This window comes from Ctenopharyngodon idella, chromosome 10 (genome assembly GCF_019924925.1).
Source record: "Ctenopharyngodon idella isolate HZGC_01 chromosome 10, HZGC01, whole genome shotgun sequence".
Taxonomy (NCBI): domain Eukaryota; kingdom Metazoa; phylum Chordata; class Actinopteri; order Cypriniformes; family Xenocyprididae; genus Ctenopharyngodon; species Ctenopharyngodon idella.
Window position 1 is genome coordinate 12,621,850 of NC_067229.1, and position 25,231 is coordinate 12,647,080.

At 38.8% G+C, this 25,231-nt stretch overlaps 1 protein-coding gene and 1 pseudogene across 8 annotated transcripts in view; both read left to right on the forward strand.

Moving 5' to 3' along the window:
- Positions 1-2,432: 2,432 nt before the first annotated feature.
- The window catches only part of LOC127521799 (interferon-induced protein 44-like), a 29,655-nt gene continuing 6,856 nt past the window's right edge, over positions 2,433-25,231 (forward strand). For 2 of the 8 annotated variants that reach the window (XR_007932472.1, XR_007932471.1), the window contains exons 1-7: positions 2,433-2,593; positions 3,269-3,812; positions 3,959-4,019; positions 4,097-4,292; positions 4,402-4,554; positions 4,639-4,810; positions 4,948-5,034. Coding sequence is in view for 2 of the 8 variants with exons in the window: in XM_051911242.1 (XP_051767202.1) it covers positions 3,269-3,812; positions 3,959-4,019; positions 4,097-4,292; positions 4,402-4,554; positions 4,639-4,810; positions 13,932-14,032; positions 14,472-14,657 (1,413 nt within the window). In the remaining 6 variants the exon portion in view is untranslated. Of the gene's footprint in view, positions 2,594-3,268; positions 3,813-3,958; positions 4,020-4,096; positions 4,293-4,401; positions 4,555-4,638; positions 4,811-4,933; positions 5,035-5,466; positions 6,737-13,931; positions 14,033-14,471; positions 15,334-24,525; positions 24,654-25,231 lie in introns of those variants that run through there. The other 6 variants (XR_007932475.1, XR_007932473.1, XR_007932474.1 and 3 more) reach the window with 6 other exon arrangements.
- On the forward strand, positions 23,144-25,214 carry LOC127521803 (interferon-induced protein 44-like; annotated as a pseudogene).

Genomic DNA, 25,231 nt, shown 5'->3' on the forward strand with positions numbered 1-25,231 from the left:
ATAAGATATGGATTTCTTATTGATTTAAGCAAATTGCATGTGTTTTGGCACGTATGCAAAAAAGTACAACTGTCTACAATTTGCACAATAACTAATTGCACATGGCTTGTTGATCAAAATTGATGAGTTGATTCTGTCAGTGAAATTGTCAGACTCTTCAACTTCTAAACATTCTTTCATCTTGTGAGCCTTCACATGCAAAATGAGCCATTCAGTTGTTAAAATCTGTCAGACAATCATGTATATTCCATAAATATCTGACATGGAATATTTGTATTGTCTGCTAAATTGACCTGTCATTGTAATGAAATAGGAATCACAATCAACCAATCAAGTCTGTAAGCATATATATGGAGTTTGTCCAACACAATCACTGCCATTTTTGAACATGGAGGAACCACAGTGGAACGCCACAACCCTAAACAGCAACAGCAGTACTGTATAAATACATTTGTATTCATACAGTACATTCATTTTTGTAGAAATGTTACATGTAAACTGAAAATTCACATGCAGTTGTGTTATTGTGCAAGAGCAATAGGAAAATAGAATGTGTGATATAAGAATGATATAAGAATATATGGTGGTGGTGGTGGTGGTGATGTTAGGGGAAAACTAAAAGACTTTCAAATCACATAAGACAGTATTTTATTTACAATAGAACATAGATAACAAATGTTTAAACTGAGAAATTTTACACTTTTATCCACTGAATGAGCTCATTTCAAATTTGATGCCTGCTACAGGTCTCCAAAAAGTTGGCATGGGGGCAACAAATGGCTGAAAAAGCAAGAAATTTTGAAAAGATTCAGCTGGACATCTAGCAACGAATTAAGTGAATTGATATCAGGTCTGTAACATGATTAGCTATAAAAGGGATGTCTTAGAGAGGCAGAGTCTCTCAGAAGTAAAGATGGGCAGAGCTGTGAAAGAGTGTGTAAAAAGATTGTGGAATACTTTAAAAACAATGTTCCTCAATGTCAAATTGCAAAGGTTTTGCAAATCTCATCATCTACAGTGCATAACATCAAAAGATTCAGAGAAACTGGAGAAATCTCTGTGGTAAGGGACAAGGCCGAAGACCTTTATTGGATGCCCGTGGTCTTCAGGCCCTCAGGAGACACTGCATCACGCATCGGCATGATTGTGTCAATGACATTACTAAATGGGCCCAGGAATACTTCCAGAAACCACTGTCGGTAAACACAGTCAGCCGTACCATCTGCAGATGCCAACTAAAGCTCTATCATGCAAAAAGGAAGCCATATGTGAACATGGTCCAGAAGCGCCGTCGTGTCCTGTGGGCCAAGGCTCATTTAAAATGGACTGTTTCAAAGTGGAAAAGTGTTCTATGGTCAGACGAGTCCAAATTTGACATTCTTGTTGGAAATCACGGACACCGTGTCCTCTGGGCTAAAGAGGAGGGAGACCTTCCAGTGTGTTATCAGCATTCAGTTCAAAAGCCAGCATCTCTGATGGTATGGGACTACAAACTCTTCAGCAGCTGGAAAACTATATCAGGCAAGAATGGGACCAAATTCCAACACCAAAACTCCAGAAACTCATAACCTCGATGCCCAGACGTCTTCACTGTTTTGGAAAGAAGAGGAGATGCTACACCATGGTAAACATGCCTCCATCCCAACTATTTTGAGACCTGTAGCAGGCATCAAATTTGAAATGAGCTCATCTTGTGCATAAAATTGTAAAATTTCTCTGTTTAAACATTTATGTTATCTATGTTCTATTGTGAATAAAATATTGGCTCATGTGATTTGAAAGTCTTTTAGTTTTCATTTTATTCAAATTTTAAAAATGTCCCAACATTTCCGGAATGCGGGTTGTAAAAATGAACAAGCAACTATAAATTTTCATTTTACATATTACTGTAACACATTTCTACAAAAATAAATGCACTGTATAAATACAAATGTTCATTTTCTTTTTGTGTACTACAGTATTGACTTAAAAAAAATAATAATAATATTAAATAATAATAATAAATAATAATACAAAAATAATGATGTCACATGAAGACTTCTCTCATCTTTGGAAAGAAGCAGATTGGCCTTGGAAAATGTTATATCTTGCCTCTGATAAAGGGTTGACCATCATTTGACAGGTTGCCACATTTAGAGATGGGTGAGAAAAGAAAGACCTAATTGTGAGAAACTGGGGGTGAATCTTACCAGAGAGTTAAGTCATGTGGTTATTGCAAAATAACAGATAAGAAAATGGTATAAGAATGGCACCCTAACCAGAGACGAACTCACATGTTCTGCAGGCATCTTGGCTTGTTGCTTTGTACAATAAAGTCTTATTTGACTTATGGAACTCTGCCTCTTGAGCTTTATTTTCAAGGAAGAGATGACTTTTCTCCACAACCATAGATGGATAGATACATAAATCAACATACACATACATACATAACATGTGGTCACTGTCCATTGGTAATTTCGGCTGATACCTTTAGTAGGCTATGTTATTAAGGAAAGGGCAGATAAGTGTTTGAATAGGAGGAGCTTCACATTCTGCTGGCGTGATCTTGTACGAAGAGCATTTCAGTGTTTATGCACAAAGATACCGCTAAAAGGTAAGCTTCATAGGCGATATAAATAACTTAAATCATGAATTTTAATGTTAAAAAATGTAAGCTCTATAATTTTAAACAAATTTATCGTAGGCCTAATGATATCGTTTTCAAACACGAAAGTAGTTTCTCAGGTCATAATATTTACCTTTTAACAAACTGTTATTACATTTAAATGATTAACTAAAAATGCATTCATTCAGTCAGTCAGTCAGTCATTCTTTGCCGTACAGATTTCAGTTTCGTTTCTAGTTAAACGGTCTAGCATCTGACAGAGCGTCAGCCTTGTATGCAAATATTGTTTGTTCCACCCTGAGCTTCATCTGCGATATGTTAGAAAATTATGTTAACGTAAACATCTTACAGTGTTAAAAATGTATTAGTTTATGTTGACGTGCATTAATTAAAGAACTGTTCGCTGTTATAGTCTAAGATAACAGTTAAGTGTGGTTACTTCTTTGAGAGTAAAAACTGAACGACAACCATTTTTTTAGGGATTATTAATTTAGCCAATACTGCTGCCTTTAATATGTATTCGTAAAGATAACAATAGCCTAAATGATTGACTAAAATATAAGAATCAATAAAAAATTAACAACAAAGTAAATTAAATTTGCATCTGTTATACGTAAAAGATCTGTAATTTATTTTTGCATGTCTTTTTGTCTTGTCTTAAAGATGAAAAAAAGGCTGGGAAATCTAAGTTCGGGCTCCCTCACTTCTGATTTAACAGAGGAGAAAAGAAAGCAGCTCTGTTCCTTGCTGGGGAATGTGGAACTGACTCTTCTCTACAAAGCTTCTGTTCATGGATATCATGCTTCTGTCTTCCACCAGCGATGTGACCGTCAGGGTCCAACATTACTTGTGGCCTACAACCGTTCAGGCTACATCTTTGGTGGATACACTAGTGTAGATTATACTCAAAGTGGAGAGGAAATTACAGATGAGAGCGCTTTCCTGTTCAGCTTTCAAGGTGTTCATCGTTCAAATCCTCTCTGCATCAAAATTAACAGTGCACGTTATGTACGTTATGATGATGCTGGAGGACCCAGCTTTGGCGAACAGTTATACTTTTGCTACAACAACCAACCAGTTGTGTATAGTAAAGGAGGGAGTGGATCATATTATAATGCGGGGTTTAATGCATTCAATTTTAGTCCTGCCACACTACGTGGGAATGACACTCAACTAACTGAATGTGAGGTGTACAAAGTGGAACAGAGTAAGTCATTTATCAGAAAAAAAAGTTTATCGCTTATTGTAGTTGAAACACACATGTAGTTGTGTACAGTAAATTATATAAGTTCAGAGTCCAGTATCTTAAAATGTACTGCTGTTAACATTAGTTGTATAATAAAACTTCCTCAGAAAAAGATCCTCAGATCAGTGCCAAGGTGAAGCCATGGAGGAATGTTCAGTGGACAGCAAAGTAAGTTTTCACTCAGTGTTATTTTGCTGCTGATTTCATACAGTAGTGTAACAATCCATTTGTGATCTCTGTTGTAGACGAAGAGACGAGCTCATGAAAATGATCAGGAATTATAAACCCATGCTGACGTCTGTGAGTCGGGTCAGAATCCTAATGATCGGTCCTGTAGGTGCAGGAAAATCCAGTTTCTTCAACTCCATCAACTCCATCTTCATGGGCCGCATGACCAGTAAAGCCATGTCAGGATCTGCAGGCACTAGCCTCACCACACAGGTACAGATTCAACAGGATTCATAGTGTTTCCTACAGAAGTCTCTCTTCAGGTTGAGGAGCAGCTCTTGATGGCTTCAGGTCTTGATGTGTTTCTCTTCTTGGTTGGTAGTTTCGCACATACCCAGTGAAAGACGGTCGTGAGGGAAAGCCACTGCCGTTTGTGTTGTGTGACACCATGGGACTCGAGGAGCAATCAGGTGCAGGACTGGATATTAAGGACATCAGCCGCATTCTTCAAGGTCACGTACCAGACCGCTATAAAGTAAGTGCACTCGTCTTCACAATGAATGAAGATTGAAGTATGAATGATAAAATGTTTGTTTCATGCTAAATCCTCTGAACTCAGTTCAACCCCATGACACCATTTCAACCGGATGAGCAAAAGACCTCCAGACCTGCATCTCTACAGGAGAAGATCCACTGTGTGGTGTACGTGATAGACGCCACCAAAATCTCCCTCATGTCCGACAAACTAGAGGAAAAACTTGCTGCCATACGCAGAAAAGTGAACTCACTGGGTAAGTGAACAACATTTTTAAATAACTGTTATATCAAAGATTCATTTTAATCTAGTGACTAACACTAATACTTGCAGTTTTTTGTATAACTCTTGTCTTATGCCATGACTGACTAATAGTTATTTACACATTTTCAGGTTTTGATGGCAAAAGTAGATGAAGCATGTCCTGATGTGGAGGAAGATCTTCAAAATGTTTATATCACTTCCTACATCAAGACGAAGGTGAGACATTCGGAAGGGCTTATCCTTATGCCCTAATCCCTTCAAAGGGTTTACTTTCCAGAGTGAGAGCTTCGAAGGCATGGAGTCAAAAAAACTTAACGAGACAATCAAGGAGGCGCCTTTAGCGCACATTTTGTATGTTGGTTGACCCCACAAAAAACACCCTCTGAACGATAGATTGTGCAAGCTGCGCCTTTTGCTAAATGTTAGTTTATTTATTTATTTTTGGTTTATCGCACCAAGGCCTTTTACGTTAAATATAATGTATACTGTGTCTATGTATTTGAAACATTTGAATGGACTGATAAAGGTAGCTGTAAAGTATTTTTTGTTGAAGTACAATGTCGTTTTGACCATAATAATGTACCAAATCTAACTCAGAAAAATATTACAGTAGTATAGAAAAATACTATACATACTGTACATTTATAGGTAAAATCGAACTTCGAGCCTCCTGTACCCATTCTGTGATGCCAAACAACTTCCCTGTGCAAAGGATCTTGAGGGCCCGTAGTGTTCATCAGTTGTACCCTTCGAGAGCACTTCAGTTTGGAACGACCCTTCAATATGGCGGCCATGATTGTTTTCACTCCAAAGTGCCCTTCGGAGGGCGATATATCCTGTTTGAAACGCACGGATAGTCACATGATCACATGAACACTTCCTTAAGGACTCACTTCACATCAAGGCACAAAGTCACTTTCCAAAACCTTCACCCTCTCTGCTCCTCTCTGGTGAAATAAGCTGCCAACCTCCACATGAACTCCTGAGAGCATCGCAACTTTTACAGCGTGGCTAAAGACACACCACTTCTGCAAAAACTTAACCACTCCACAACCTTAAACCAATATGCTTACACAAAAAAATCATATTTTTTTTCTGTTCTGCATTCCTCCTCTTCTCTACCTTGTTTCCTAATCTAATTTTCTAACAAACCTGGCATTGTATACTATAAACATTGTTGGCTCTGTGACAAATTGATTATGTTCCTCTATTGTTAGTCACTTTGGATAGAAACATCTCCTAAATGCATAAATGTGACTGAGATGTTGTTTCGTCTCTGCAGGTTCAGGAGGTGAGCTCTCGGTTGGGTGTGCCGGTGTCTTGTGTGTTACCGGTGAAGAACTACAGTCAGGAGCTGGAGCTGGAGCTCAACTGTGACGTCCTGCTTCTCACCGCTCTACAGCAGATGCTAAACTTTTCAGATGATTATCTGGATGATGCTGGTCCTATTTAGGACAATCTTATAAAGTGCTACTAGTGGAGTTTTTTCTCCCTTTGTAGCTGATTTAATGTTATATTTGTGTGTAATCTTATATTGGTTTGCTATTTGTACTACTTTAGATGTATATCTCTAGATAACCACAATAAGTCATTTTAAGATTATTCTGTTCTGTTTGTCTATGCCAATTCTTTCAGAATCATATATACCCATTCAAGAAAATGATAGGAAGTTCAAACAAAGAACTTATCACTTAAGCATGTTGCATTGTTGCTGTTGTAGTTGCTTGTTATATTGTTATGCCACAATAGATAAAAGTATAATAATAATGATGTGTTAGTACTGCAAATAAAGAGAAATACACACTAAAAACTGTATAAGCATTAAATATGTTTCTTTCGATAAATGGGAAATTTGTGATTCTGTTTGAAAGTTTTGTTAAAAAACTTAAAAAATAAAAATAAAAATAATTTATATACATTTTTATGACTAAATTACTTTTACTTCTGTATAGAAAAATATATTTAATTAAATATACTTTATGTAATGATAAAAGGATAGCCTATATTTTATCATTTTGGAACAACTGAATGATAAAAGCCTTGAACTACAGTCATGACGTTGCATATTTACCTACATGCTTAGACATTTAATACATATTAACTTTACTGAAACCCAATCACAGAACTAAATAAGCTGGAAAAAAATTACAGGGGCATTTCAGGGGCAATGTGGGAGATTTGTGGTAAATCTCTAGTGCTATTGCTGTCTCACAAGGTATCTACTATCCAACTTCATCTTACAGCTGCCATAGACATATAAATACATATTGGCGGGCAACTTGCCACAACACAGTCGAGTACACTTAGATGTTCTTAAGATTATATTAAGAAGTACTAAAGAAGAATTTTTTATATATTAAGTACAAAATTAGTACGTGAAAATAGAGCACTTTAAATACATTATGGAAATGTACTTTTTTTTTCCACCTGGGGTTGCAATCAACCCCCCGGAGAATTTACAAATGTAAGCTTTTCTAAAGATACAGAGTTTTTTTGTTTTTGTTTTTGTTTTTTTGCATCTATAACAGTTTAGTGGCAAATTAAAAGTGATAATGTCAATATATAATCTAATGCTTTTGAGTTATAGGATTTTTGTGTAATACAGCTGTGTCATAATTATTCAACATCTATTCAATGCTGCTGTCACTTATTTGTATGGTATGGTACAAAATTGTGTTAAAACACAATTAAGTCTTTGGAAACTCTGTAACAAAAATCAGTTAGCTTGTGCTGTTACACATACATACATTTATCCCATGCATGTGCTAAAGTTGCAAATATGGCCAAGTCAATAGAGCTCTCACAAAACCTATAGAGAACAAATTGTTTTATTACATTAGAAAGTCTATGACAACAAGTAGATTTCCAAAACACTAAAACTTCCTAGAAACACAGCTGGCAGCCTTATTCATGTTTACAAATTTGTTGTACCAGAAAACCTTTAAGGGTGTTGAAGAAAAAGCACAATATGAATAAGAGCAACTGAGAACAACCCTCAATTTACTACCAAAGACTTGCAAGATGACCTGATGAAAGGAGAAAAAAACATTTCAATAGAGAGTATAAGAAAAACACTAGATAAGCATGTTGGGACAGGTTGCCAAATGCCACTCTTGACCAAGAACATAAAAAGCCGACTGGAATATGCTAAAATTCATTTGGATAGACCTGTGGAGTTCTGGAAGAATGTTTTATGGAGTGATGTGACTAAACTGGAACTTTTTCCATGGTCAAACATAGAGGTGGTCCAGTCATGTTATGGGGGTGCTTTCCTGTTGCAGGAAGAGGATCTTGACTGTATAAAGGACATCATGAATTCTTTGAAGTATCAAGCCATTTTGGCTTGAACATAAGCAGAACATAAGCAGAAGCTCAACTGAACTTGAATAACACACAAGAACAAACCTCCTCTGGAAGCTCAAGTTCAGATGAGCTTCTGCTTATGTTCACTGATCAATGTTTATATGTGAGTAAAAGCCTAAATTAAATCTTTTCATCATAAAAAGCGATCAAGTCTCAGAAAATTTTGACTAAACCACTCAATTCATATGGATTAGTTTTACGATCTCTTTATGATCTTTTTGAAGTGTCAAAGTGTTCGTTGCAAAGGCAGTCAATGGAGAGAGGGAAATCTCTCAGATTTCATCAGAAAGATCTTTGTTTGTGTTCCGAAGATGAATGAAAGTCTTACGAGTTTGGAATGACATGAGGTGATTAATTAATGAATTAATTATTGTTTTAAGGGTGACCTAACCCTTTAATTTTATAAAGCGACGAGAATACTTTTTTGTGGGCAAAAACAAAACAAAAATAATGATTTATTCAACAATTTCTTATCTTCCATGTCTGTCTCCTACGCGGTTGAAATAGTAAACAGTGCAGTGCTTCCAGGTTCTACCTCAGAACGCCGATTCAATATTGGCCAGCTCTTGTGTCAGCATCACACGCATGCGTTGTGTGGCTCAATACTGAGCCGGAGTTCGGATGTAAACATGGAAGCGCTGCACTGTGCTTATTACGTTAACTGCGTAGGAGACTGACATGAAAGAGAAGAGATTGTTGAATAAAGTCATTATTTTTGTTGTAGGATAATCCCTGAACGAAGCCCACCAAATGAGCACAACACCACATTCCAAAGATCACAGCCGAATCCACACCGAACCATTAATGAGTCATAAAAATGAACCATGGTGCTAAACTGCTGAAGGAGACCGCTCTCCCATGCCTGCTTAATTTCAAACCAGGGTTTGTATTAACAGAGCTGATCAATAAAGAAGACCCTCCTTTGTTCTACAAACTTTAAGACCAGATGACTAAGCAACACCTGCATAAATCCACAACCTTATCAGGAAACGGAGACTTGCGGAGATGTCCCAAGGCACAAATCATCACAGGCCCACACAGTGACATTCTCCAAGACACCTCCTCTGCCCAGATGTCCCTTGTATATAGCCTATGTATCATGTGCAACTCTTATTAAGCAAACAAACTAAGGTTGAATTGCTATGTTAATTCTCTCAGGTTGCAGTCAAAGAAATAATGTTTAACGCTAGACATTTGGGACTCCATTCATCCTTCGTAATATCACAGTATCACAATTTCCCTGTCACTGTATGAATGAATGTGTGTGTTTTCGTTAGATTAGTTTGTTTGTCCAATAAAGTCGTGTTGATTTTTACATATATGTAAGTGTCTTGTGCTGTATGCTTACAAATTACTGCCTTAGGGGCCGTTCACATATCGCGTCTAAAAACACGTGAAAAGTGCGGCCGCGCCGCTTTCTCCTTCTTTCCAAAGTGCTTGCACTCCCGTGGCGTCTGTCATTGCTATGCAACCATGAACTGCGCTCTCCACTATGACGAGGAAGTTTCAGCAAATGATAAATTGTTTTCTAGCCCTTGCATTAGCTTTAGATATATTTATGGAGATGAGATATAAAAACCACCCTGTACAGCTATGATCAGCTGTTCGGCTGAGCTTTCGATGTTTTGTTACGTAAAGGCCGAAGCTGATCGGTTGGTTCTTGTCACATGACCTGCGGTGCGCTTGCGGCATTCTGAAAAGTTGAGATGTTTTCATCTCGATGCGCCTGGAAAATGCACCGCATGCGCGTCGCGACCGCATCACTTCCATTTTGAGCGCGTCTGCCCCGTGGCTACATTTAAAATAATGAATTTGAGCACGCAAAAGACATGATATGTGAACGGCCCCTTAAACTTTTTGTTACCTTGCTCATAAGCCGTAATCATAACTTTATATTATTGCCGTTGGCCACGGGATAATATTCTGTCCAGAATTGGTAAAATACTCGAATCTCAACTTATCGGTGGACGAATAGTTGATAAAGTATTAAATATTAAATATTAATTCTGAATCATTTACAAACCTGAATCCAAAAAAGTTGGGACACTGTACAAATTGTGAATAAAAAAGGAATGCAATGATGTGGAAGTTTCAAATTTCAATATTTTATTCAGAATACAACATAGATGACATATCAAATGTTTAAACTGAGAAAATGTATCATTTTAAGGGAAAAATAAGTTGATTTTAAATTTCATGGCATCAACACATCTCAAAAAAGTTGGGACAAGGTCATATTTACCACTGTGTGGCATCCCCTCTTCTTTTTATAACAGTCTGCAAACGTCTGGGGACTGAGGAGACAAGTTGCTCAAATTTAGGAATAGGAATGTAGTCCCATTCTTGTCTAATACAGGCTTCTAGTTGCTCAACTGTCTTAGGTCTTCTTTGTCGCATCTTCCTCTTTATGATGCGCCAAATGTTTTCTATGGGTGAAAGATCTGGACTGCAGGCTGGCCATTTCAGTACCCGGATCCTTCTTCTATGCAGCCATGATGTTGTAATTGATGCAGTATGTGGTCTGGCATTGTCATGTTGGAAAATGCAAGGTCTTCCCTGAAAGAGACGACGTCTGGATGGGAGCATATGTTGTTCTAGAACTTGGATATACCTTTCAGCATTGATGGTGCCTTTCCAGATGTGTAAGCTGCCCATGCCACACGCACTCATGCAACCCCATACCATCAGAGATGCAGGCTTCTGAACTGAGCGCTGATAACAACTTGGGTTGTCCTTGTCCTCTTTAGTCCGGATGACATGGCGTCCCAGTTTTCCAAAAAGAACTTCAAATTTTGATTCGTCTGACCACAGTACAGTTTTCCACTTTGCCTCAGTCCATTTTAAATGAGCCTTGGCCCAGAGAAAACGCCTGCGCTTCTGGATCATGTTTAGATATGGCTTCTTTTTTGACCTATAGAGTTTTAGCCTGCAACGGCGAATGGCACGGTGGATTGTGTTCACCGACAATGTTTTCTGGAAGTATTCCTGAGCCCATGTTGTGATTTCCATTACAGTAGCATTCCTGTATGTGATGCAGTGCCATCTGAGGGCCTGAAGATCACGGGCATCCAGTATGGTTTTCTGGCCTTGACCCTTACGCACAGAGATTGTTCCAGATTCTCTGAATCTTTGGATGATATTATGCACTGTAGATGATGATAACTTCAAACTCTTTACAATTTTTCTCTGAGAAACTTCTTTCTGATATTGCTCCACTATTTTTCGCCGCAGCATTTGGGGAATTGGTGATCCTCTGCCCATCTTGACTTCTGAGAGACACTGCCACTCTGAGAGGCTCTTTTTATACCCAATCATGTTGCCAATTGACCTAATAAGTTGCAAATTGGTCCTCCAGCTGTTCCTTATATGTACATTTAACTTTTCCGGCCTCTTATTGCTACCTGTCCCAACTTTTTTGGAATGTGTAGCTCTCATGAAATCCAAAATGAGCCAATATTTGGCATGACATTTCAAAATGTCTCACTTTCAACATTTGATATGTTATCTATATTCTATTGTGAATAAAATATAAGTTTATGAGATTTGTAAATTATTGCATTCCTTTTTTATTCACAATTTGTACAGTGTCCCAACTTTTTTGGAATCGGGTTTGTACATATTAATTCGGTTCTTATTCACTGTAATTCAATCACCTTTGAGTTATATCAAAGTCCCTTTAAGACAAGTCATTTCACTCGGCGGCCATCTTTGAAACGCCTTCAAGTGCAGCTCCTGTCACTTTGAATGGGGAAACATCAAATTCTCCAAAGCCGTTTCCCAAGCTTTCAATTAAATTTCATATTTGAAATCACCAATGACAACAACTGTCTAATAAATTTTGTTTCTAAACGCTTGAATCATGACAAAAAATGGTATTTTTCAGGATGGATCAAGCTAACTCTTGTCTTGTCTCTTGTCTCATTTCAGAGGCGCGCATCTGACTGTTTCTATAGGAACTGGAGCTTCTAACGGCCGCTGCAGTTACGTGATGACTTTACCAATCAGTGATTGGCTCTCATTTAGAAGGCGGGACTTATTCTGCCATATTGCGTGTTGCACTTTCTCCCATTCAAAACAATACGAGTGACGCGTCTTGTGTTATTCTATAGTCTTTGGTTATATTGATCCGAGTTCCCTTACATTGTTTTTGCGCACAAAAAGTATTCTTGTCGCTTCATAACATTAAAGTTGAACCACTGTAGTCACGTGGAGTATTTTAACAATGTCTTTAGTCCCTTTCTGGGCCTTGACAGTGGTAAATAAATTGCCTGTCTAAGGAGGAGTCAGAGAGCTCTCGGATTTCATCAAAAATGTCTTAATTTGTGTTCTGAAGATGAATGAAGGTCTTACGGCTTTGGAATGACATGAGGGTGAGTAAATAATGACAGAAATGTCCTTTAAGCATCAGAATCAGAAGAATGAGCTTTATTGCCAAGTATGCTTACACATAGGCTACAAGGAATTTGTTTTGGTGACAGGAGCTGTCAGTGCACAGACAGAATGACAGTGACAATAATAAAATAAAATAAGTGAATGAAAATAAATATATAAGCCTATATAAAAATACACAATATATAAAATAGAGACAATATGTACAGGATGTTGCATTGTTGCTGTTGTAGTTGCTTACATTCTTGTGCCATGAATAGGTTTATAGTATAACACCAGAATGATTAAAAAAAAAAAAAAAAACTGCATAAGCATTAAAAAATGCTTTTTTCAAAAATGTTTGATTCTGTGCTTCAAGTTTCTTTCAAAGCTGCAAGATTAAAATGAACAATTATAGGCTACACATTTCTATTACAAAACATTTGCTTTTATTAATTTCATATATAAAAATATATTTTATGACATAATTTGAAATGTCTAAATAATTAAATAATAAATTTTATTTAATAATTTATTTTCAACTGAACACATACTGTGGAAGTACCAAATGATTAATTTCCCTTTTCAAAACGTTTCTTATTTATCTAAATGCTAAAATAGATATGTTTCTTCTTTTTTTTTACTAACTAACTTTACATAACCCCAATCACAGAATGGAATTATAATATAACCATAATATAGTTTGTTATTCTTCTGGCACAATCATTTTATTAGCATAATATCTCACTACTTACTGGTGCGTCCAGGTTGCACTCAATTGCCATTGCGTTCATGTGCCACAGGGCAGCTACTGCGAGTAGATTTTCTGTCATATTTACAGGAATGTAATATGAAGAATGTACAAAGTAACATTTATCTTTAGCAACTCTGTATTATTATTTTCAAATACCTCAGTTCATCCATTATGGAGAGCATCTTAAGAATGATCAGTTTTCGCAGGATAAAAAGCCATCTCAGTGTGGAAGGAAGGCCAAAACGTAGAGAAAAAGATGCATTTTCAATTCGGATTAATTTAGATGTAGCCTTATACACACACTTATCTTAAGATTCAGATTAAAGTTTTTCAATTCACACACTGAATTATCTTGATTCAGTTCAACCCCATCACACCATTTCAACCGGATGAGCAAAAGGCCTCCAGACCTGCATCTCTACAGGAGAAGATCCACTGTGTGGTGTACGTGATAGACGCCACCAAAATCTCTCTCATGTCCAGCAAACTAGAGGAAAAACTCGCTGCCATACGCAGAAAAGTGAACTCACTGGGTAAGCAAGGTAACATTTTTAGATGTATGTTGCATAACTCTTATGGCAAATGTTCCATGACTAACTAATGGTTATTTACATATTTTATTTTTCAGGCATTCCCCAGATGTTTTTAATGACAAAAGTAGATAAAGCATGCTCTCTAGTGGAGGGAGATCTTCAAAGTGTTTATGTCAGTTCCTACATCAAGACGAAGGTGAGACATGGTCACATGATCACATCAACTGTTCTTACATGACTTCACAACAAAGCACAAAGTCACTTTCCAAAACCTTCACCCTCTCTGCTCCTCTCTGGTGACATGAGCTGCCAACCTCCACCTGAACTGCTGAAAGCATCACAACTTTCAAGAAGCAGCTGAAGACACACCACTTTTGCAAGCACTTAACTACTCCACATTATTAAACCAATGCACTTAGACCAAAAAAAAATCCTCTCATTTTTCTTCTCTGCATTTCTACCTTGTTTCCTAATGTGACTTTCTAGTAAACCTGGCTGGCATTGTATAGTATGGCATACTATGAACATTGTTGGCTCTGTGACGAATTGATTATTTTCCTCTATTGTTAGTCACTTTTGGATAGAAACATCTGCTAAATGCATAAATGTGACTGAGATGTTGTTTGTCTGTGCAGGTTCAGGAGGTGAGCTCTCGGTTGGGTGTGCCAGTGTCTTGTGTGTTACCGGTGAAGAACTACAGTCAGGAGCTGGAGCTGGAGCTCAACTGTGACGTCCTGCTTCTCACCGCTCTACAGCAGATGCTATACTTTGCAGACGACTATTTGGATGATGTTTGTCCCGTGGAGGACAAACCCAAATAAAGAGCTGTGTATTATAGATCAGGATATTTACCTCTTGATCAGCACAATAAGACATCTTAAGTTAGAAAATTATTTTGTTCTGTTTGCCTGTTCTAGTTCTTTTGTAGTCATAGAAAATCCATTCAAGAAAATGCAAATAAGGTACTGTAAAGTTTCATGCTTTTGTTAGTTGCTTGTTGACTGTTGTTCCACAATCAGGTTTATAGGTTATAATACTAGAATCATGTGTTAGGCCTGCAAATTAACAGAAAAAACATGGAGAATTCAGTATGCTAAAACTGTATAAGGACTATATTTAAAAATGCTTCTTTTGATAAATGGATCACTTTTTTATTATATGCTTTAGGCTTAAAGTGTCTTTCAGAATTGTGCAAGATTAAAATAAAATTAATTATACAAATTTTAGACTTTATTGTTTCTATATATAAAATGTATATTTTAATGAAATATGAATATAAATGAATTTTAAATTTAAAAATTTCTAATTAAATATTTTTTTTCCCAACAAAGCACATGCTTTGGATCACAATCGAATGTATGTATAAATAGGCCATGACAATGCTTATTTACCTACATGTTAAATCAGACATTTTATTTCTACACTTTACAACAGAATATCAGAACAGAATATTCTGAAAAAAATTATATTGACAAATAAAGTACATTTTTATCTCTAGTGCTGTTTTTGTCTCACTAGGTGTCTATGCTTCTTCCTGAGTTACAGATGCGATCAATTATGAGGATAATAATGACGAGAAGGTAATTTCTTTCACAGAGAAAGCGGACTGTGAAAGGTAAGCTATAGAGTCGACAAAATTATTTCACATTTTTAAGTAGTTGAGAGCTATAAGAACATGTACACGCAATTTCATTGCAGTGCTATTTCATCTCACTATTCTAAATCGTTAGGTTGTTTTTATCTTTTATTAGAACTTTTATAAGCTTTTAAAGATAAACTTGGTAATTTTTACCTAATTAAAACATTTTACACAAAGAAATGATTAGTAGGCCTATGTTTAAAATATATTTAACCCTCATGTTGTGTTCCAGTCATTTTGATGCAGAGAGGATTTTATTTTTTAGTGTTGAACCTTTTTAGAATTGAGAACATATGCTGACTGCATCCATCAAATGGAGCCCCTCTTGATAATTGCTTTATAGATGGCACTGTATGTCCCATTGCCAGACCAGGTGTAACACAGAGGATCCTATATAATGGTCACAAATGCATTCACAGTCTAAAATACCAGGCAGTAGCCATTCCTAATAGTTTGATTGCCCATCTGTACGGCCCTGTAGGTAAGTGAATAATTTGCCATCTTTGGAAACATTGTCATCACCTTTAAAATTGATTTAATAATAATAAAAAAAATCTTTTAACAGAGGGAAAGAAGCACGACTCTGGAATGTTGACATTGCTGGAACATCATGCTCTGTTTGTAGATGATCAAATGTGTGTGTACAGGGAACCAGCATACCCACTGAGTATGCATGCAAGCCCCATTTCGACGTGTTCACCTCACCCCTCAAATGATGGAATTCGACAAAAGAATGAGTGAAGTCAGAGTGTCTGTGGAGTGGTTGTTAGCAAACTACTTCAAGTTCATGGATTTCAAAAAAGAATTAAAAAATTTGTTTGAGTAATGCTGAAAAACTATGTTGTATCTGCTTTGTTAAAGCCCGCTGTAGTCAATTTTATCCCTTAAAATCTGAACTTTGATCACCAAAATGAGATATTTTAACACTTTTTATCCTTGAAATTTTTTTTTCATGCCTTAAAATAGCTTGAATGTAACTCTACACCCTTGTCTCAATTAGTATACACGGTTCTATGAATATGCAAATTAGCCCCGACTCATTCACACCAGTTCAGAGATCTACTCGTTGGCAATCATACGTTGACGTGATTGGTTACAAAGTAGTTTGTGACGTCAGAAACACCAACGATTTCTTGTGAGTTAAAATGATGAAATGTTAAAAAAAAAAGCAGTTTTTACAAACAGTCAAAGAAACTGTCACTTTATCTACTAAATTTGTGCCCTCATGTCCTGTAAAACATTTTTAAATCCTGCTTTGACTTTTCATACAAGGTTATGTATTCACAAAAAAAAAAAAAAAAACGTAAAATGCAATATGCTCTTTAAAGAGAACATACTCTGCAATGGTGTTGACTTATGAATTTGCACATGGTTTGTCTTAAACCATATTAAAAACACCACATATAAACAATATTAAAAAACTTTATTTTCATTACAGGGGGACCTTTTGACGTTCCCTCAGTGGCTGTTGCTAATGCTGCCTTCACGTGCTCTCGGAGCATGGGGGCCGGTGGACAGAGGAGACGCAGGTGTGAGAGAATACCCCGGTGAAGCCTGAGGAATGGAGGAGTCCGACAGAGCCAGAGGGGTGGAGGGCTGGAGCGCAGCAGACAGCCCGGAAGTCCGTGGCGATGATGTGGCGACGACTGACCCAGGTGGAGCTGGTGGGATGAGGAGCCAGGACGAGGCCGATTGGTCAACGGTCTGAGGTGGAGCTGAGGGCTTGGAGGGAAGAGGCTGAGCCAGGGAATCCCCATGCCATGGAAGAGCTGGTGACTCAAAGTCCCAAGGTGGATCCAGGTTGTAAGGTGGAGCCACTGGATGGGCTGAAGGACTGAAAGTAGCCAGCGGAGACGGGGTCGAAAGAATGGCTGGCTCTGGTGCAATAAAAAAAAGAGAGGAAGATTGGGTGCAGAGACAGACTTGGAAAGGGACAGGGATGGTAGCGGCAAAGGCAATACTGTGCTGGATTCCAGCAGTGAAAATGACGATTCATGGATTGGCAGAATTTCAAATGGCATCAGAGGTTCTTGGGTGGGAAACAGGGTGGGAAGCATTACCTCTGCACTCTAGTCTATAAGCCAATCATTCTCCTCCAGCTCCACTAACACTCTCACTGGCACTGATGATGATGGCCGGCTTATACACCTGGTCAGCCGGAACCTCAGGCTTCTTGGAGAACGTTACACCCCTAATACATACCATCTGGTTCTAAGCATTCCCCAGATTGTCTCTGGAAGATCTTCAAAGCCTTTATGTCAGTTCCTACAAGACGAAAGTGAGACATGATCACATGAATCATTCCCACAGGACTCAGAGTGACTGAGATGTTGTTTGTCTCTACAGGTTCAGGAGGTGAGCTCTCGGTTGGGGTGTGCCGGTGTCTTGTGTGTTACCGGTGAAGAACTAAACTTAGGAGCTGGAGCTCAACTGTGGTTAGGCATGTTTTGAAACATGGAAGCTAGTTTGAGCTGGTTTATGCTGGTCCTTAGCTGGTTTGAGCTGGTTTTTGCTGGTCCTTAGCAACTAGCTCCAGCTTAGGACCAGCTTAAACCAGCTCATGACCAGCTAAGGACCAGCATAAACCAGCTCAAATCAGCTTCCATGCTTCAAAACATACCTAACCAGCTGTTTTTTCAACAGGGAAGCACAATGTTCTCTCACCATTTCATAGCGTTCAGCGTGGTATTGTGGCTATCAGAGCAGAAATGAAAGCTGATGTTCTCCGTATGTTTTTCCGTCGTCTCTGGGCGCGTTCATATGTAAATTGCGCAAGCTTATTTTGTCCATTAGGTCGAAACATCTGGAAAAAAACATGCATTTTCCTGCCTATAGACCCTCCCCTCGAAGAAATCAGGTCAGGAGTGGTTGAAAGTGGACAAAAGGAACAGATTAAAATATCAGGTGGAAGCGGGTATGTCTCCCTTGTCCACTTGTGATCTGATCCACCAAAAGGCATCTTATTACCAGCTGGAAACATGGCCTATGATGTCCTGCTTCTCACCGCTCTACAGCAGATGCTCAACTTTACAGATGACTATCTGGATTATGTTTGTACCATCGCGAACCCCTTCCTTTAAATCTCTGCTGGTGGAGAGTTTTCTTTTGAGGCTGTTAACACTAATGGTTTTTCATTCACTAAGTGTTAATGAATAATTGTGTTACTGTCTTTTTCCCAGAGGCACGTATGATGCTCAGTTGTAGTATTTTCCTTTGCTCCTATGCTAACAAGTTTCACTGAAATTTAATTTGGAAATATTTCTTAATTTACAGAAAGATATTGGCTATTAAATCGAGCACGTTAAAGGACACAAGTGTTATAACCATCCCTGGTCTCTCCTAATATTATGTGAATGTGTATTATGTGTATCACTGCCCCTTTAAATCCTTTGTGGTTCAGTGTCAACGTCAGTGTTGGAAAAAAAAAAAATCTCCAAGATGAATGCTTTTATAGACACGTTTTTTATAACGTTAATATAACCTTTACAAACACACCAAAGCAAACATCAGTGCTGTTAAACATGAACCTTACTTGCTAGTCAAAGTCCACAAGAGAAGCAGAAGCGTTTGGAGGTTTCTTGCAAAGAGCGAGAGTTCTACGTAAACGTAAGTTACAAAGCTAGTTTGTTCATCGACAGCAACTATTTGAATATGCACCAAATAACTTATACAAGTACTAAAGTTTTCAAACTAAGTTATATGATATAAAATCAGTGTTTATCTTCCAGCAAACGGAACAAATTAGATTTTCAGTGTTTATTTTCAGTTTCGATTCTCAGGACATGACATGGGTAACGATGAGTTCATATAGAAGTTATAAGCGTCGTTCATGGATGTGCCAATTCAGAAGTTGTTCGATGGACACTGTCAAAACTACAGTAGGACGTGTGATAAATTTAGAGTTTGTAGTGTCTAATGGTGTTTTGAATGACTGATTCGTGCGATTACTGTTATACTTTACGTATCAGAAAGAATAAACTGTAAGTGGGTCAATAACGCTATTGAAGTTATTCAAAAATAAATGAAAAATTAAACTCATACAGACAGTGACTCAAATATTTCTATAATGGACATGTTTTACAATTCTGATTAAAAAAAAGTTTTTTTTTTTTTTTTTGTGATGCTTAAAAATATCTAGATGATGTGAAGTCCAGTTTACAAGTGTTTTTTGTGTTCCACTGCAGTTTTTCTTTTAAAATTATTTCCTATGTAAACATGCAGTCAACAGACAAGACCATTATTATTTTTAGAAAGTCTTCTTTTTTTAATTATGTAAAATTGACTTTTGATTTTGAATTTTGATTTCACTCCTGCATATGTCAGAAAAGACAGTCAAATCAAGAATTCTGCATTTCTCTGAACTGTATAAAACATTTTATATAAACTACATAATGACAGTGTAAGCATAATTCAGTTTCAATAAAAGCAAACATAAGTTAGAATCCAGCTTGATTATATATAACTAATTCAATAAAGCAAATATGAACATTTAAAATTGCTTAAATTTTGTTTACATACACTAAACAGTTAAGTTTCTCAAATGATAATCTTTTTATTCCTTTTATCAGTATTAAGCCATGTCGACACAAATGGCACTTTCTCCTAAGAAGGCAGAAGACTGCAATAAAGATTGTGTCAGGGTTGAGGGATGAAGCGAGGACTCATTTGCAGGAAGTTTTGGGCTTTTATTGGTTACAAAAATCAAACAAAAACTACCCCTTGAGGGAAACAAGGCCAGCAACTGGACAAGGCAAGACAAACAAGGGCAGGGCAGGACATGAGAGGTACATTCAACTACAATCTGGCACAGGACTGCAACCACAAGGAGAATAAATAGGCAGCAAATAAGACAGGTAATGAGGGAAAACAGGTGGAGCAACTGAATCAATAATCAGATAACAAGATAGGTGGGGTCAAGACAACAGACATGAGAGCACGCCATGTGCTCAGACAAACAAAAATACAAGCACATGCCCACTGAAAACAATCACAAACCATGTGCTCACACAAACCAAGATATCAACACAACTATGAGAAAAACTCACAGACTCTGTGTTCACACAAAACACAACGACATGAAAGTACCCGGTCAGTGTAAACACAAAACAGCATGCTACAAAGAACACAACAACAGAGTGCCTGGCCAGGGGGCGTCCCTTTAGAGGGGAACACCGAACACAAGACAGAAAAAGTTCAATGACAGAGACAAGGAAGGGAAGGAGTGAAGCCAAGTCAGTGCCAGCAGAACAGCCCAGAAAGTCCTTAGAAGGTCCAGAGACCAGGCAGATGACCAGGGAGGGTTGAGCCAGGAGGATCAAATGGGTCTGGAGTCCTGGCAGAAGGCCAGGGAGCATCAGGCAGGTCTGGAGTCCTGGCTGAGGACCAGGGTGGTGTAGGCAGCAAAGGTGGACAAGCCATGGCACACAGCTTAGGCAGAGCTGGCAGGGCAAGCAGTTTAGGCAGAGCTGGCAAGGCAAGATGCTTGGGTGGAGTCAGCAGGGCAAGATGTTTGGGTGGAGCGGCAGGGAAAGATGCTTGGGCAGAGCTGGCAATGCAGGGAGAGCAGATAGGTCAAACTTGGGCATGACAGGGACCAGGGTGAGGAATGGGAACATGATAAAGGATGATAGTCCCAAGGGGAGTTTTGCTAGTGTAGTGGGCATGGGTCTGGCCAGCCTTCAGGATGGGGACAAGAGTCATGGTGGAGTGCTCCCAGGGCTTAGGAGTGGGCTCTCCAGGCCAGAAAGGGGCTCTGGGGCAGCTATCAAACCAGCAGCTGGCTCTGGGACAGCCTCCAGGCCAGTAACATGCTCTGGGATGGCCTCTGGGTCGGCAGCAGGTTCAGGCTGGCAAACAGGGCTGGAAGAAGCCAGCTGAAAGCTGTACCCTGTGCAGGCACACAGGATAATCATGACTTAAAAGGTGAAGACTGCCCTTTTGGCCATGGCAGGACAGACAGGGATAATTGGTGACTCAAGAATGGTCTCTAAGGCCATGACTGACAGAGCAGGTGGTTCAGGAGAGACAGGTGCTAAAGTAGCTAACTGAGAGACATGTGCGGCCCATACACACATAACAGCAGCAACGTACAGGGAGGGGGCAGCCTCTTCGAGTAGTCTGCTTGAGGATGGCCATATCAGTGTGAGCAGGCTGCTCGGGGATGGCCTTTGTGGTCGTATCAGTGAGAGCAGGCTGCTCAGTGACAGACTTCGTGGCCATATCAGGGAGAGCGTGCTGCATCGTTGAACCCCAGCCCCTCTGCAGCACCACTGAACTCTGGGGCAGATTTCCTCAGATCAGTCCCATGTTGATGGAGGGAGCTCAAGGCCTTGAATTGGAGAATGCATTCGTAGAGGGGGCTGGAGAGAGTGGAGGCTGGTGGATGGCGTAAGTCCTTCTTCCTCCGAGTCCTCATTATGGCCAGATCATTCTGTCAGGTTTAGGGTTGAGGGATGAGGCGAGGACTCATTTGCAGGAAGTTTTGGGCTTTTATTGGTTACAAAAATCAAACAAAAACTACCCCGTGGGGGAAAACAAGACCAGCAACTAGACAAGGCAAGACTTGGCAAGGCAAAAAAGGGCAGGACACCAGAGGTACATTCAATAAGGATCTGGCACAGGACTGCAACCACAAAGAGAATAAATAGGGCAGCAAACAAGACAGGTAAAAAAGGGAGAACAGGTGGAGCAAGATCAATAGACATGATCAAAATCAATAGATATGGGGTCAAGACAAAACAAAAACACAAGCAAGTGGCCAATGAAAACAAAACAATTGAAAAACAAACCATGTGCTCACACAAAACAAGATATGAACACACAATTATGAGAAAAACTCAGACTGCGTGTTCACACAAAACACAACGACAAGAAAGTACGCGGCTGGTGTAAACACAAACCGTGTGCTACACAGAGCACGACAACACAAGAGCACCTGGCCAATGAAAACAAATCAAGTGCTCACAAAACAAGAGTGCACTGTGAGTGAATGAACACACAACCCGTGCACTTACATGAGAAACAAGACACGGAGCGCTAGTGCTTGAACCCCGACACCGGACTGAAACTGAACTAGACATGAGTGCCGGAATCCCAAGACCATGCTCCGAACATGAAACAAGGCACGCAGACAAGAGAGCGTGCAGCTCGAGCCCACTCAAGACCGCACACTTACACAAAGACAAGACAATACAGGAGTGTCAGGGCTCTGTCACAAAACCAAGAATAAACTAGACTGAAGTGACAGAACCCTAACAGATTGTATTTGGTAATAAAGATTGTTTGAAGAGATTTGTATTTTAACTTGTATTTTCTTTTGGCAGATGCAAAAAGCCAAAGTTAGAAAAGTCAGCACGGAGACCCTCACTTCTAATTTACCCGAAGAGCGAAGAGAACAGCTTTGTGCCTCACTAGGGAATGTGGAACTGACTCTTCTCTACAAAGCTTCTGTTCATGGATATAATGCTTCTGCCTTCCACCAGCGATGTGACCGTCAGGGTCCCACCTTACTTGTAGCCTATAACCGTTCAGGCTACATCTTTGGTGGATACACTAGTGTAGATTATACTCGAAGTGGACAGGAAATTAAAGATGAGGATGCTTTCCTGTTCAGCTTTCAAGGTGGAACCTGTAGCTATATCAAAGTTAACAGTGGATATAATGCACGTTATGATGATGCTAAAGGGCCCAACTTTGGCCAACAGTTGTACTTTTGCTACAACAATCAACCATATGTGCATTATCAAGGAGGGAGTCCATTCAACATTAATACCTCATCAATGTATGGGAACGACACTCAACTGAGTGAATGTGAGGTGTACAAAGTGGAACAAGGTAAGTCAATAATCAGCTTTATTAATGTATTTTACACACAAAATCATGTACAAATTAATTTCTCTTTAATATGATTAACTTAGTGTCTTTTAACATTACTCCAATAAAAAGTTCTATCTTTATCCGACAATTCCCAGAGCTTCAAGCCAGCATTGAGGAGAAACCATGGAGGAATGTTCTGTGGACAGCTGAGTATGTTTTTACTTTATCTCTCTTTTGCTAATTTCCTATTGTAATCTGAAATAATAAAACTGACTTCTGTTGTAGACGAAAAGATGAGCTCATGGGATCGATCAGGAATCATAAACCCCTGATGACGTCTGTGAGTCGGGTCAGAATCCTAATGATCGGTCCTGTAGGTGCTGGAAAATCCAGTTTCTTCAACTCCATCAACTCCATCTTCACTGGTCATGTGACCAGCAAAGCCATATCAGGATCTGCAGGCAGTAGTCTAACCGTACAGGTACACATCAACAGGACTTCAGGACCTGCTTATAAAACAACAATTGTTTCACAATGGTTACTGTTTGTTGGTAGTTTCGCACATACCCAGTGAATGATGGTCGTGAGGGAAAGTCATTGCCATTTGTGTTGTGTGACACCATGGGACTCGAGGAGCAATCAGGTGCAGGACTGGATATTGAGGACATCAACAGCATTCTTCAAGGTCAAATACCAGACCGCTATAAAGTAAGTGTATAGGTTCATGTTTCTGGGCTTGGAAATGTATATTTATTAGTAAAATTAATCTTTCATTTCTGTTACTCTCAATTCAGTTCAACCCCATGGCACCATTTCAACCGGATGAGCAAAAGGCCTCCAAACCTGCATCTCTACAGGAGAAGATCCACTGTGTGGTGTATGTGATAGACGCCACCAAAATCTCCCTCATGTCCAGCAAACTAGAGGAAAAACTCGCTGCCGTACGCAGAAAAGTGAACTCACTGGGTAAGTAAACATAATTATGCCAATCTTGTGACTAATCCAAAGTAGGTTGTTCATTGAGCTAACTGCATGTGACGTACCTCAACATTTTCAGGCATTGCTCAGATCGTCTTGATGACAAAAGTAGATGAAGCATGTCCTCTAGTGGAGGAAGATCTTCAAAGCCTTTATGTCAGTTCCTACATCAAGACGAAGGTGAGACATGGTCACATGATCACTTGAACCGTTCCCACAGGACTCAGAGTGACTGAGATGTTGTTTTGTCTCTGCAGGTTCAGGAGGTGAGCTCTCGGTTGGGTGTGCCGGTGTCTTGTGTGTTACCGGTGAAGAACTACAGTCAGGAGCTGGAGCTGGAGCTCAACTGTGACGTCCTGCTTCTCACCGCTCTACAGCAGATGCTTCGTTTTGCAGATGACTATTTTGATGACATACGTCCTGTGGAGGGCAACCCTATATAAAGTTTTTTTTTTTTTCTTTTCTGAGTTCTTGTGGCTAAGGCCAAATTGAAAGCTCTGCAAATCATTTACATAGCTTACGGAAAGCTAATCACACTGTAGCCATTCAATGTCATTTGCTTTTATGCAGAAACATTCAGTACTTTTATACTTGTGGTCTTAGTCAAATATGTCATTTACATCATTTACTCACCCTCAAGTTGTTCCAAACCTATATGAATTTATGTCTTCTGCTGAACATAAAAGAAGATATTTTGATGAATGTTGGTAACCAAACAGTTGATGGGCCTCACTGACTTTTAGTATTTTTTCCACCATATGCTTAAGTATTATTCTTTGGAATGTGTTGTTTACTACTGGTGAGTATTAAATATTTTTTAAAAATATTTTATTAGCAAATTCTTGTGTAATTTTAAATATAGGCTGCATATAGAGCAAAAGAGAAGAAATACAGTATTTTGGAGAAAATAACAATTCAGAAAAAAATAAACTGAGAAAATAACATACATTCCTCTTATTGTGT